The sequence below is a fragment of the Pseudophryne corroboree genome, chromosome 5 (assembly GCF_028390025.1).
Source record: "Pseudophryne corroboree isolate aPseCor3 chromosome 5, aPseCor3.hap2, whole genome shotgun sequence".
Classification (NCBI taxonomy): Eukaryota; Metazoa; Chordata; class Amphibia; order Anura; family Myobatrachidae; genus Pseudophryne; species Pseudophryne corroboree.
The window spans coordinates 190266132-190280858 of NC_086448.1; the positions used below are offsets into that span (position 1 = coordinate 190266132).

At 46.7% G+C, this 14727-nt stretch overlaps 1 protein-coding gene across 3 annotated transcripts in view; it reads right to left on the minus strand.

Annotated features, from left to right (window-relative positions):
* CHN2 (chimerin 2) overlaps positions 1 to 13665 on the minus strand; it is a 568891-nt gene extending 555226 nt beyond the window's left edge. Inside the window, exon 1 of one of the 3 annotated variants that reach the window (XM_063921963.1) lies at positions 13269 to 13665. In XM_063921963.1, coding sequence (XP_063778033.1) covers positions 13269 to 13317 — 49 coding nt within the window. In that variant the 5' untranslated portion in view covers positions 13318 to 13665. Of the gene's footprint in view, positions 1 to 13261 lie in introns of all 3 variants that reach the window. The other 2 variants (XM_063921964.1, XM_063921965.1) reach the window with 2 other exon arrangements.
* Between the last annotated feature and the right edge of the window lie 1062 nt (positions 13666 to 14727).

Consider the following 14727-nt stretch of genomic DNA (forward strand, 5'->3'; position numbering starts at 1 on the left):
GTGGGAACTTTGCGGTCAGCGGTGAGGTTACTCGCGGTCAGCGGCTGACCGCGAGTAACCTCACCGCTGACCGCAAAATTCCCACCATTGAAGATAATGCAGCGGTATTGTTGAATATGCAGCGTTTTTTTATTGAATATGTCAAATTCGGGTCCCGGCGGGGGGGTATGTGACTGTCGAATTGTGTCGAATTTAAAAACGGTCGAATTCCAGCCGGAATTCGACCGCAATTGCATATACCCCTAAGTCTCTCTATTACAACTACCCTGCACGTAGCCCTGTAAAACCTCAGAGAGTCTTGATAAAGTTGAAGGAATAGCTATATTACAGTGCAGTGGGTGATATTAGGAACGGTGATAGCATGGGAGAAGATGTCCACAGCTTCTGTACTAGGCACCAGCTGACTTTTACTGATGAAAGCAAGTTATGTGCTGTGAGCCACTGCACTAATTAACTTATTAGTAAGCAACCAAAACAACAACAAAAAAATGCCAGAGCAAAAAAAAAAAAAAAATCTGCTATCGCCACAACTTATCAAGAGAATCTCCCAGAGGCAACACAACAACGTACAGCTGCCTCATGCTGGTCCAGGGCAGTAATGGTTAATTGAATACTCATCATGCCAGTGTTTGTGACTTTCAATCCCACTAGTAAAAAAGAAAATTCAAGTATAATTTTTTTTTTTTTACAAATTATTGTTCTTTGAAAACAACAACCAAAAAAACATGTTTTATTCAAATAATAAATATTTTTTTCATTCAATGTCTTCTGTTATCACCGTCTAGCAGGAAGAAGCAAACAATATATTTAGTAAAAACTTCAAGAGGACATGCACAAGCCAATATAAATACTCCCCGGGCTAAGCAACATCTAATTTACGTAACTTAGCACAAACAGCCTATTATTATATATCTCTTCCAATAAGATTATTTTTGTTGACTGCACAACTGAAACATCTGCTGGTGATAAATGTGATGATATACTATAGCATTTACACAAGAGTAATGCTTGTTTAAATAATACTGTTTATTTTCAAATACTATTAAACTTCCTAAAGCATGTACCGCACCTAGAGTTATTTGTTCTCCCAATCCGGATGGTATGGATATTAGTGACTTATGCAATGTTCTGCTTATGTAAAGCCTTGTGGAACATAAACTTTAAGTATGTCAGAGATGATCAGTAATCTAAAATCCTATATTAAAGGAGAATCCCCTGTAGAATACAACATGAACTGTAAATAAAACATCTACAGTAAATAATGAAACATTATTTAGAACATAACAAAACTGTACTCTGGGATCTCCACTACACTATTATGACTTTTGTATATTATTTTTTTAATTAAATGCAAGAAACATCAATTTTGCTTATATAATTCATCTGTGTATTTGCAAAAATGCAGAGCGCATTTGTATTATGCTGTGAAAAGCTCTGTATGTTGGCCCTCATTCCGAGTTGTTCGCTCGCAAGGCGATTTTAGCAGTATTGCACACGCTAAGCCGCCGCCTACTGGGAGTGAATCTTAGCTTCTTAAAATTGCGAACGAAAGATTCGCAATATTGCGATTACACATCTCGTAGCAGTTTCAGAGTAGCTTCAGACTTACTCGGCATCTGCGATCAGTTCAGTGCTTGTCGTTCCTGGTTTGACGTCACAAACACACCCAGACTTCGCTCAGACACTCCTCCGTTTCTCCAGCCACTCCCGCGTTTTTTCCGGAAACGGTAGCGTTTTTTCCCACACGCCCATAAAACGGCCTGTTTCCGCCCAGTAACACCCATTTCCTGTCAATCACACTACGATCGCCTGAGCGAAGAAAAAGCCGTGAGTAAAAATCCAAACTTCATAGCAAATTTACTTGGCGCAGTCGCAGTGCGGACATTGCGCATGCGCACTAAGCGGAAAAACGCTGCGATGCGAAGAAATTTTCCGAGCGAACGACTCGGAATGACCTCCATTAGGTCCATATTGGAGAAAGATACACTATTCAGGTAAAGGATATTAGTAACCAATCGTTAAAAGAAAAAATAAGATTTTACTTACCGGTAAATCTATTTCTCGTAGTCCGTAGTGGATGCTGGGGACTCCGTAAGGACCATGGGGATAGACGGGCTCCGCAGGAGACATGGGCACTTTAAGAAAGAATTTAGGTTCTGGTGTGCACTGGCTCCTCCCTCTATGCCCCTCCTCCAGACCTCAGTTAGATAAACTGTGCCCAGAAGAACTGACAGTACAAGGAAAGGATTTTGGTAATCCAGGGCAAGATTCATACCAGCCACACCAATCACACCGGTTAACATGTGATAACAACCAGTTAACAGTATGACAAATAACAGAGCATCAGGTCAAACCCTGATGCAACCATAAATTAACTCTTATTGAAGCAATAACTATATACAAGTATTGCAGAAGAAGTCCGCACTTGGGACGGGCGCCCAGCATCCACTACGGACTACGAGAAATAGATTTACCGGTAAGTAAAATCTTATTTTCTCTAACGTCCTAGTGGATGCTGGGGACTCCGTAAGGACCATGGGGATTATACCAAAGCTCCCAAACGGGCGGGAGAGTGCGGATGACTCTGCAGCACCGATTGAGCAAACACAAGGTCCTCCTCAGCCAGGGTATCAAACTTGTAGAACTTTGCAAAAGTGCTTGAACCTGACCAAGTAGCCGCTCGGCAATGCCGAGACCCCTCGGGCAGCCGCCCAAGAAGAGCCCACCTTCCTAGTGGAATGGGCCTTAACTGATTTTGGTAGCGGCAATCCAGCCGCAGAATGAGCCTGCTGAATCGAGTTACAGATCCAGCGAGCAATAGTTTGATTTGAAGCAGGAGCACCAAGCTTGTTGGAAGCATACAGGATAAACAAAGACTCTGTTTTCCTGACCCTAGCCGTTCTGGCTACATAAACCTTCAAAGCCCTGACCACATCAAGTAACTCGGAATCTTCCAAGTCAGTAGTAGCCACAGGCACCACAATAGGTTGGTTTATATGAAAGGATGAAACCACTTTCGGCAGAAATTGTGGACGGGTCCGCAATTCTGCTCTATCCGCATGGAAAACCAGATAGGGGCTTTTATATGACAAAGCCGCCAACTCTGACACACGCCTAGCCGAAGCCAAGGCTAATAGCATGACCACCTTCCACGTGAGATATTTAAACTCCACCGTTTTGAGTGGTTCAAACCAGTGGGATTTCAGGAAACTCAACACCACGTTAAGATCCCAACGTGCCACTGGAGGCACAAAAGGGGGCTGAATATGCAGCACTCCCTTTACAAACGTCTGAACTTCAGGTAGAGAAGCCAACTCCTTTTGAAAGAAAATGGATAGGGCCGAAATCTGGACCTTAATGGAACCCAATTTTAGGCCGAAATTCACTCCGGACTGTAGGAAGTGAAGGAAACGGCCCAGCTGGAATTCCTCCGTAGGAGCATTCCTGGCCTCACACCAAGCAACATATTTTCGCCATATACGGTGATAATGTTGAGCTGTCACGTCCTTCCTAGCCTTTATCAGCGTAGGAATGACCTCATCCGGAATGCCTTTCTCTGCTAGGATCCGGCGTTCAACCGCCATGCCGTCAAACGCAGCCGCGGTAAGTCTTGGAACAGACAGGGCCCCTGTTGCAACAAGTCCTGTCTTAGAGGAAGAGGCCACGGGTCCTCTGTGAGCATTTCTTGCAGATCTGGATACCAAGTCATTCTTGGCCAATCTGGAACAATGAGTATTGTTCTCACTCCTCTTTTTCTTCTTATCCTCAGCACCTTGGGTATGAGAGGAAGAGGAGGGAATACATAGACCGACTGGAACACCCACGGTGTCACCAGGGCGTCTACAGCTATCGCCTGAGGGTCTCTTGACCTGGCGCAATACCTCTGTAGCTTTTTGTTGAGGCGGGATGCCATCATGTCCACCTGTGGCAGTTCCCACCGACTTGTAATCTGTGCGAAGACTTCCTGATGAAGTCCCCACTCTCCCGGGTGGAGGTCGTGTCTGCTGAGGAAGTCTGCTTCCCAGTTGTCCACTCCCGGGATGAACACTGCTGACAGTGCGCTTACGTGATTCTCCGCCCAGCGAAGAATTCTGGTGGCTTCCGCCATCGCCACTCTGCTCCTTGTGCCGCCTTGGCGGTTTACATGAGCCACTGCGGTGATGTTGTCTGACTGAATCAGAACCGGTTGGTCGCGAAGCAGGGTCTCCGCTTGACGTAGGGCGTTGTATATGGCCCTTAGTTCCAGGATGTTGATGTGAAGGCAAGTCTCTTCACTTGACCACAGACCTTGGAAATTTCTTCCATGTGTGACTGCACCCCAACCTCGGAGGCTTGCGTCCGTGGTCACCAGGACCCAGTCCTGAATGCCGAATCTGCGGCCCTCGAGAAGGTGAGCGCTCTGCAGCCACCACAGGAGTGACACCCTGGCTCTGGGGGATAGGGTGATTAACCGATGCATCTGAAGATGTGATCCGGACCACTTGTCCAGTAAGTCCCATTGAAAAGTCCTCGCATGGAACTTGCCGAAGGGAATGGCCTCGTATGATGCCACCATCTTTCCCAGGACACGAGTGCAGTGATGCACTGACACCTGTTTTGGTTTTAATAGGTTCCTGACCAGTGTCATGAGTTCCTGAGCTTTCTCCATCGGGAGATAAACCCTTTTCTGGTCTGTGTCTAGAATCATGCCCAGGAAAGGCAGACGAGTCGTAGGAACCAACTGCGACTTTGAAATATTTAGAATCCAGCCGTGTTGCCGTAACACTTCCAGAGAAAGTGCTACGCTGATTAGCAACTGCTCTCTTGATCTCGCTTTTATGAGGAGATCGTCCAAGTATGGGATAATTGTGACTCCTTGCTTCCGCAGGAGTACCATCATTTCCGCCATTACCTTGGTAAATATTCTCGGTGCCGTGGAGAGACCAAACGGCAACGTCTGAAATTGGTAATGACAATCCTGTACCACAAATCTGAGGTACGCCTGATGAGGTGGATAAATGGGGACATGAAGGTATGCATCCTTTATGTCCAGAGACACCATAAAATCCCCCCCTTCCAGGCTTGCAATGACCGCTCTCAGCGATTCCATCTTGAACTTGAACCTTTTCAGGTATATGTTCAGGGATTTTAAATTCAATATGGGTCTGACCGAACCGTCCGGTTTCAGGACTACAAACATGGTCGAATAATAACCCCTTGTTGAAGGAGGGGAACCTTGACCACCACCTGTTGAAGATACAATTTGTGAATTGCATTTAACCCTATTTCCCTCTCGTGGGGGGAAGCTGGCAGGGCCGATTTGAGGTATCGGTGAGGGGGCATCTCCTCGAATTCCAGCTTGTATCCCTGAGACACAATATCTATTGCCCAGGGATCCAACAGGGAGTTAACCCACTTGTGGCTGAAATTTCGAAGACGTGCCCCCACCGGGCCTAGCTCCGCCTGTGGAGCCCCAGCGTCATGCGGTGGAGGCCGGGGAGGACTTCTGTTCCTGGGAACTAGCTGTGTTGTGCAGCTTCTTTCCTCTGCCCCTGCCTCTGGCAAGAAAGGACGCACCTCGGACTTTCTTGTTTTTCTATGATCGAAAGGACTGCATTTGATAATACTGTGCTCTCTTAGGCTGTGAGGAAACATATGGCAAAAAATTTGACTTTCCAGCAGTAGCTGTGGAGACCAGGTCCGAGAGACCCTCCCCAAACAATTCCTCACCCTTGTAAGGTAAAACCTCCATATGCCTTCTTGAGTCGGCATCACCTGTCCATTGCCGAGTCCACAGGACCCTTCTGGCAGAAATTGACATAGCATTTATTCTAAAACCCAGTAGACTAATGTCTCTTTGAGCATCTCTCATATATAGGACAGCGTCTTTAATATGCCCCAAGGTCAACAATATAGTATCCTTGTCTAAGGTATCAATTTCCTCAGACACAGTATCCGTCCATGCTGCTACAGCACTACACACCCAGGCCGACGCGATCGCCGGCCTCAGTAAGGTACCTGAATGTGTATAAATGGACTTCAGGGTAACCCCCTGTTTGCGATCCGCAGCATCTTTGAGGGTAGCCGTATCCTGTGACGGCAGGGCTACCTTCTTGGATAAGCGTGTTAAAGCTTTGTCCACCTTAGGGGAGGATTCCCAGCGTAACCTGTCCGTTGGCAGGGAAAGGATACACCATAAGAATCCTTTTGGAAATCTGCAGTTTTTTATCTGGAGATTCCCAAGCCTTTTCACATAACTCATTTAGCTCGTGTGAGGGGGGAAAGGTTACCTCCGGCTTCTTTTCCCCATACATATGTACCCTCTTGTCAGGGACTGGGATTTCCTCTGTGATGTGCAACACATCCTTAATTGCTATAATCATATAACGGATGAATTTTGCCAATTTTGGCTGTAACTTTGCATCATCGTAATCGACACTGGAGTCAGAATCCATGTCGGTATCTGTGTCAACAATTTGGGATAGTGGACGCTTCTGAGACCCTGACGGCCTCTGCGACATAGGATCAGGCACGGGTTGGGACCCTGACTGTCCTGAGGCTTCAGCTTTTTCTAACCTTTTATGCAAGGAATTAACATTATCATTTAAAACCTTCCACATATCCATCCAATCAGGTGTCTGCGCCGTCGGCGGAGACACCACATTCATTTGCTCCCGCTCTGCTTCCACATAGCCTTCCTCATCAGACATGTCGACACAAGCGTACCGACACACCACACACACAGGGAATGCCCTTTTTGAAGACAGTTCCCCCACAAGGCCCTTAGGAGAGACAGAGAGAGAGTATGCCAGCACACACCCCAGCGCTATAAACCCAGGAATAACACAGTAACTTAATGTTAACCCAGTAGCTGCTGTTTATATATCGTTTTTTGCGCCTAATTATGTGCCCCCCCCCTCTCTCTCTTTTTACCCTCTTCTACCGTGTATCTGCAGGGGAGAGCCTGGGGAGCTTCCTCTCAGCGGAGCTGTGGAGAAAAAATGGCGCTGGTGAGTGCTGAGGAAGAAGCTCCGCCCCCTCGGCGGCGGGCTTCTGTCCCGCTTCAATATGCAATTTTTGGCGGGGGCTCATACATATATACAGTGCCCAGCTGTATATATGTTTAACTTTTGCCAAAAGAGGTCCCAAATGCTGCCCAGGGCGCCCCCCTCCCCCTGCGCCCTTACAGTGACCGGAGTATGTGAGGTGTGTGGGACAATGGCGCACAGCTGCAGTGCTGTGCGTTACCTCAGTGAAGAACGGAGTCTTCTGCCGCCTGTGAAGTCTTCTTTGCTTCTCATACTCACCCGGCTTCTGTCTTCCGGCTCTGCGAGGGGGGACGGCGGCGCGGCTCTGGGATCGGACGGCGAGGGTGGGATCCTGTGTACGATCCCTCTGGAGCTCATGGTGTCCAGTAGCCTAAGAAGCAGGACCTAGCTTCAGAGAGTAGGGCTGCTTCTCTCCACTCAGTCCCACGATGCAGGGAGTCTGTTGCCAGCAGAGCTCCCTGAAAATAAAAAACCTAACAAAATACTTTCTCTCAGCAAACTCAGGAGAGCTCACTGAAAAGCACCCAGCACAGTATCAAACTGAGGTCTGGAGGAGGGGCATAGAGGGAGGAGCCAGTGCACACCAGAACCTAAATTCTTTCTTAAAGTGCCCATGTCTCCTGCGGAGCCCGTCTATCCCCATGGTCCTTACGGAGTCCCCAGCATCCACTAGGACGTTAGAGAAACGTATAATGTTGAATTGTCTACTAATACCCCATTCAGACCGCATAGCTGGCTCGCAACCGGGATTTGTACTTTTGGAACCCGGTTGAGAACCCTTTTAGACGGGTGGCCCAACCCGACTTATGATCTCTAAGCGCCACCTTTTCCTATTCATTGAGCGGGTGCCGGGTCACATCGACCCAGCTTAACCGTTCACACTGCACCGCGAGCCGGGTTAAACGCGTTGTCAACCCTGCTCTCTATCCGAGTTGACATTTCCGGGTCAGGTTATTTCAACTGGCCCCTTCCAGACTGTGGCGCAAGCCGGGTTGCTGCGTGTCCACGTGCAATAACCCAGGTTACTGCTGGTGGACTGAAAGCGGTAAAAGTAGGAGCCAGGGGATATATTTTCAACTATATGTTATATAGGGAGGACAATACAAGGTAAATATATCACGCTGTCACTTCAGAATTCTGCAGTAAAAAGCATGAATTTAAAAATATATATATATTTTGGGTTACGTAGTAGCCCCTCAATCAATGTCAAGCTCAATAATTTTGCCATTAAAAAAAATCTGTGTATTGTAAGCAGTTCTCACTCTGAGCTGAAGGACTGTATGGTATATTGCAGTGTCTTCAACATAATCTGCATAGACTGCGCATTGTGTGAGGTGTTTACATTCACCTGCCTGCTGCAAAGTTTCCATGATTATAGCTTACAGCAAAGGACATTGATTAAGGGAAGACAGAAAACAATAATATACAGTACAGTGTGTGTGAACAGTGAAGGCCTCCGGGAACACACATGCTCACATTATGACAAGCGTACAGCATGAGCTGGAATACATTGATTGATTATTAACTATTAAGTACTAGGAAGTTGCACGCCCCAGTCAGACAGATGTAAGAAAGACATTGAAAAGACTGTTCCAATGACTGGCCATTTACTAATAGAGAAACAGAAGCATTGTGGTAACTCAACTGGACGGCCTCAGATTAAATTCCAAAGTACATTAAAGTTTAAAGTCACTAATACAATTGCCACTGAGTTAAATAAAAACAAATCAATAATTATGGGTTTCCCTTCTACTGACGAACCTCACAAAACAATGCTGTTTCAAATTGCTGAGACTGTAAAAACTGCTTGGCGTAATAAACAGAATTCAATAAAGCACTTTAGAACTCATTAGACCAATTCAAAGCAACGTTATTAACTATAAAAACTTGGGTATTATTATTATGCATGGTAGACTGTTAAATCATTGACATGCAGAGAACAACTTTGTTAAAGTCTACGGCAAATTTAGTTTAGTGTAATATTAATTTTATGAGCATATACAATGTTCACCTTAAGAATCCACTGAGAACAAGAGGCATCCCTAGGGGGATGTAGCTGGCATCCTGATATATGGTAAGTATGCTGGGGAGGGTTAGGGTTAACTGGGGTACACATTATTTTATCGATGTGCCCAATTCCGACGAATCGGGACTTTAAAGTAATTTTCATCGACCAGTGCGTACGCACAATTGCGATATCCTGTGAGTCGTTCATCGCATCTTCAGTTTGATTGTGCATGCAGGTCAATCTGATGATATCGCTAAGGCTTTTGAGCAAATCGTTCAGTGTGTACGCACTACCCGATATATATTGTTAAAGACCAAACAACCTAATGATGCACAATATATTATTAGGTTGTTTTGTTTGTAAGATTGCACAGTGTGTATGCACTATGGGGGTAATTCCAAGTTGATCGCAGCAGGATTTTTGTTAGCAATTGGGCAAAACCATGTGCACTGCAGGGGAGGCAGATATAACATGTGCAGAGAGAGTTAGATTTGGGTGGGGTGTGTTCAATCTGCAATCTAATTTGCAGTGTAAAAATAAAGCAGCCAATATTTACCCTGCACAGAAATAAAATAACCCACCCAAATCTAACTCTTTCTGCACATGTTATATCTGCCTCCCCTGCAGTGCACATGGTTTTTCCCAATTGCTATCAAAAATCCTGCTGCGATCAACTTGGAATTACCTCCTATATCGATTGTATGGAGGTTCAGGGGAAATTGTTGACAACATCATGTAGTTTGTACATCGTTTGATGTGTACCCAGCTTTAGGCTAGAGCCACACATAGCGGCCAAGCGGGTCTCATTCGGGCACCCACACATGTGCAGCAGTACGGCCGCCGCCGGATCCATCCGCAGCATGCTTAGGGTTAGGCTGCGGAGGGAGGGTTAGGGTTAGGCTGTGGGAAGGGACGGTTAGGGTTAGGCTGTGGTAAGGGAGGGTTAGAGTTAGGCTGTGGGAAGGGAGGGTTAGGGTTAGGCTGTGGGAAGGGAGGGTTAAGGTTAGGCTGTGGGAAGGCAGGGTTAGGGTTAGGCTGCGGAGGGAGGGTTAGGGTTAGGCTGTGGGAAGGGAGGGTTAGGGTTAGGCTGTGGGAAGGGAGGGTTAGGGTTAGGCTGTGGGAAGAGAAGGGTTAGGGTTAGGCTGTAGGAAGGGAGGGTTAGGGTTAGGCTGTGGGAAGGGAGGGTTAGGCTGTGGAGGGAGGGTTAGGGTTAGGCTGTGGGAAGGGAGGGTTAGGGTTAGGCTGCGGAGGGAGGGTTAGGGTTAGGCTGTGGGAAGGGAGGGTTAGGGTTAGGCTGTGGGAAGAGAAGGGTTAGGGTTAGGCTGTAGGAAGGGAGGGTTAGGGTTAGGCTGTGGGAAGGGAGGGTTAAGCTGTGGAGGGAGGGTTAGGGTTAGGCTGTGGAAAGGGAGGGTTAGGGTTAGGCTGTGGGAAGGGAGGGTTAGGGTTAGGCTGTGGGAAGGGAGGGTTAGGGTTAGCTTAATTTGTCGCCCTTGTCGGGATTATGGCTGTCGGGATGCAGGGTAGGTATTCTGACCTCGGTCAACCTAACTACTTGTCTCTCATACCCAACCCCACTATGGTAATTTATGAAAGCACAAATACATAGTTATGCTGTTTTTTTAAGTGTTCCATCTACTTTTGCATATATGCACCCGTTTAATGGGATAGACCAGTGGTTTTGGCCCAAAATGAGAACGTGGGCTATCCACTGTCACATACAGGACATTTGCACAGGTTGTAAGACAAGGAAGTTATTTTTAAAAAAGATGGATGTAATTTCAAAGTGCCTAACTAGGCTTAAGTTTTAGGTAGAAAATAAAGAATTCTCCTTTATATCCAATACAATATCACAAAATTTAGTTGTCACGTACGTGACAAGCCAAGTCCACCACTGTATGAGAGAGCGCTAATTTAACCTGTCAATCTATGTTGAAAATGTAAAAGATACACAGCTACAGAATGGCCCGAGTGTATGCAGGGGAGCAAACCAAGCCAGCCCTTTGTAAAGGCCATATAAGCGAATGCCTAGGCCACCATTGCTCCAGGTAGCATCCAACAGGAAACACAATGCTTGGTGGTGGGTTGGCTGCAATTTGAGTGGCATCAGCTAAATTCTTGTCTAGGGCACCAAATTGGTCTAGGCTGGCGCTGAGTGCCAAGGTTGGTGGCATCTGAAAGGAATAGTTCGGGACTCTAGGCATGCCGTACTGAAAGTTAATTTTGTGGGAGGTTGGCTCTGAATGAACTGGCAGGTTGCAAAAAAAAAAAAAAAAAAAAGGACTTTATGGAAGTACTGTCAGGGAATACAATCACCATCCATAATTTTAAAGGGACACCTTAGCAGTAGCAGTTTTGAAATAAGAAGAAGAATTTCAGGTATTTAATTTAGGACACAGTGGGGAAGATTCATTTAGCTGCAGGGTTCACTAGTAGCCTCGCAGGTTAGGTATCTGCATGATATTTTGGTTAATGATCTTTGTTGATCGATGTTTTCATTACCATAATTGCAGTTTTGTGCGCATAAACTCAATGCGCAAAGCTACTACGGAACCTTCCTAATAAATGAATCACCCCATTGAGGCTAATGCGACTAAACAAATGAAGCGGATGTAAGATGGAATAATTTGTGACTTTTTACTCTTTTTTTGATGCGTTGTCTATAGCATTCTGCAGCATTCTATACGGTTGAGACTAGATCCTCTTTAGAGAAGTGTGGGAAATACCATCTGACCCACAACAAGAGGGTGGAGGAGAGCAAGTTTCCGAACATGGGACCCAGAGTGTACCCTCGCAGGCTCGCTCCGCTTGCCACCAGGTTACTAAAGGAAATAGATGGTGACGTGAATAGTGAAACTGCTCTTCCCCCTGTGAGATGGTATATTTTACCTTCTCTGAATAGGATCTAGCCACTACCAATTCTCTACCCCCCTTATACAGAGGTGGTTTCAAATAACGGGAAGTGGGCATGTACCTTGGAATGCACTAGGTGGACAAGTAGGAACTGGGGCACAAAAAAAACCCTGAATATAAACCAGTATTATGCAGCATCGTTATGCCTCATGCCTCATTCAGCGCGCCACGCTATTTATTCTTCCTCCAGGGGGGTCGTGGACCCCCAAGAGGGAGAAAAGGTGTCGGTATGCCAGCTGTCGGGATTCCAGCGCCGGTATACTGTGCGCCGGGATCCCGACAGCCGGCAAACTGAAGACCACTCGTTTTGTATGGCATGATCATATAAAAATATGTTTTGCACTAATTATTTTGGTACGTTAACCTGAATATTCAAGTCTGTTCTCATCTTGCACACCATGAAAGTGTAAAGTCTCCACAATAACATATCGGCCCATTAGTGAAGCGTTACAGGCATCCCTAATAATAATCACTCACAGTATTTGTCTGTGCAATATATGACCGCAGTATAAACTTACCAATGGTAAATAATGGGTTAAATAGAAGCCACCTAACCTGAGGCTGTCCGACTCAGCCACAGGCAGAGAAGCCGCTCTCCTCCAGGACTGGTTACAGTTAGCTACAGGCAGCCCTGGGCAATCATGTGTCAGGCAGAGCCCAGAGAAGTGCAGCCTTTGGCTACTGCAGATCTTAGGGAAAAACAGAGCTGCCAATCAGGACAGCGAAGGGACACATTTATTATAGTACAGGACATAATACCAGGGAGTGTATGCATGTGCCATGTCATACATTATCACCCATATAACTAAAGCTATGATACAGTGCATACAAATAGAAACAAACCAAAAATGTAGACTGAACCGACCCTGGGTTCCAGTGAAAACTGCCAGCAAAACAGCAATTTCCATCAGAAAGCCGCCACAGTGGAGATTTTCAGTATCATATATACTGATATTAAAATGTATTGGCAGATACTAATGCATGTTGTTATTTGTCACTGTTTTCATGCTCAATCCTCATATTATATATATTACACAAATGAGGTGCTATAAATAAACACACACGCGTAGGCTCTACAGGTACCTGTTAAAAATAAATGAGCAGAGACATATTAGAGCTGACAGCAACACATGTCCCAGGGTGAGGAAATAAACACATGCACAAGTGCTGAATCCCCCCCATACAGCCAGGACCCTGCTGTCAGGTAAACTGTAATTACTCCATGTGTAATTTAATTCCAAACTTGTATGAGATGCCAGCAGCAGCACAGCCTGCACAGGGTACATGTACTGCATGCATACATCAGATCACTCACCACCTACCTGAGGACACTGAGGAGCCCGAGAGACTGGAGTTGCTGGATGCTGCCATGCTGGGTGACAGGTGTAGTATGAGATGCAGCAGCAGGCAGGGGACCTCCTCTAGCCCATGGTAGTAACACAGTGGAAGACAGACCGAGAGAGCGGCTCCCAAGCCTCCCTGCCCTGTAGCCGGCACTTCCTGCTCTGTCAGATGACGCCGTGCATGCTGGCTGATGTGCTCTGCTCCCTGTCTCTCCAGGTGTCAGTGTCAGAGCCTCCACAGTCCGGGCTGTCACAGCAATGTCCCGGCCGTGGCTGGCAAGTCTGCTCCTCAGATAAGCAGTGACAGCAGCCTGGCAGAGAGAGGGGCGAGCCGGAGCTCCCTCCCACTCCCATAGCCGAGGATTACACCCAGGCTGGGCTGCTCCTGTGTGCCTGCCCTCTCTGTGCCAGGGTGCGGGGTGAACTTGTGGATGGCATCCAAATAGTGATATCTGCAAACATTGCACAACCAGCCTGGCTGGGACAGGGGGAGATGGTTATTGTGCAGGGATCAGATTTCATGGAACTAGTGTTATTAAAATACTACAGTGCATTCAGTAAAAGTAGTACAGTGTACGTAGTGCAAGTGCATAGTGTATAGTACATGGGTCTTCAACCTGTGGCCCTCCAGCTGCTTATGGAACTACACATCCCAGCATGCCTTGCACAGTTTTGCTATTAAGGCATGCTAAAATTGAGGCAGGGCATGCTGTGATGTGTAGTTCTACAGCAGCTGGAGGGCCACAGGTTGAAGACCCATGGCACTGTATACAGTACACAGGGGACGAACAATGTCTGAATAAGCCACCTGAGGAATAAATGAGTCTCATGCGGCCAATGCAGCTGTACAGTATGAGTCTAATTCAGACCTGATCGCACCTCTGTGAATTTGCAGAGGTTTGCGATCAGATTGTCGCCGCACATTCAGAGAAAAATACTGCACCGTGCAAGTCTGCGTAGTGCATACGCCATGCAAAAAGCTTTTCAAACGCCAGTTAGGTTTAGGCTGCAGGAAGGGGGGGGGGGGGTTTTAGCTTTAGGCGCCTCTTTGGAGAGGGAGTGTTAGACTGGAGGGGGGGGGGGGGGGCTGGAGTTAGGGGGGCCATTGGTCGGGATTCGGACCACCAGCTTATCAATCCCAACCCCTTATAATACCCATTATTGTACCCTCCAGTCAGTGACTGTATTGATTACATAGCGGTACCTTTAGTGTGACTCCTATATCAATGCCTCCACATCCTTGCTGATTGTAGCAGGCACTACTATCAGTGGGGCAAGGGTTACTGATATATTATCAATACAGTCACTGACTGAGGTGTGTAACAATGGCTATTATCAGGGCTTAAAGTGGTCCTAGAAAGGTGGGGGAACTCATCTCCCCCACGACCCTTCCCACTTAGCGTGCGCCGAAAAAGGAGTGTGGCCTCACAAGGGAGGG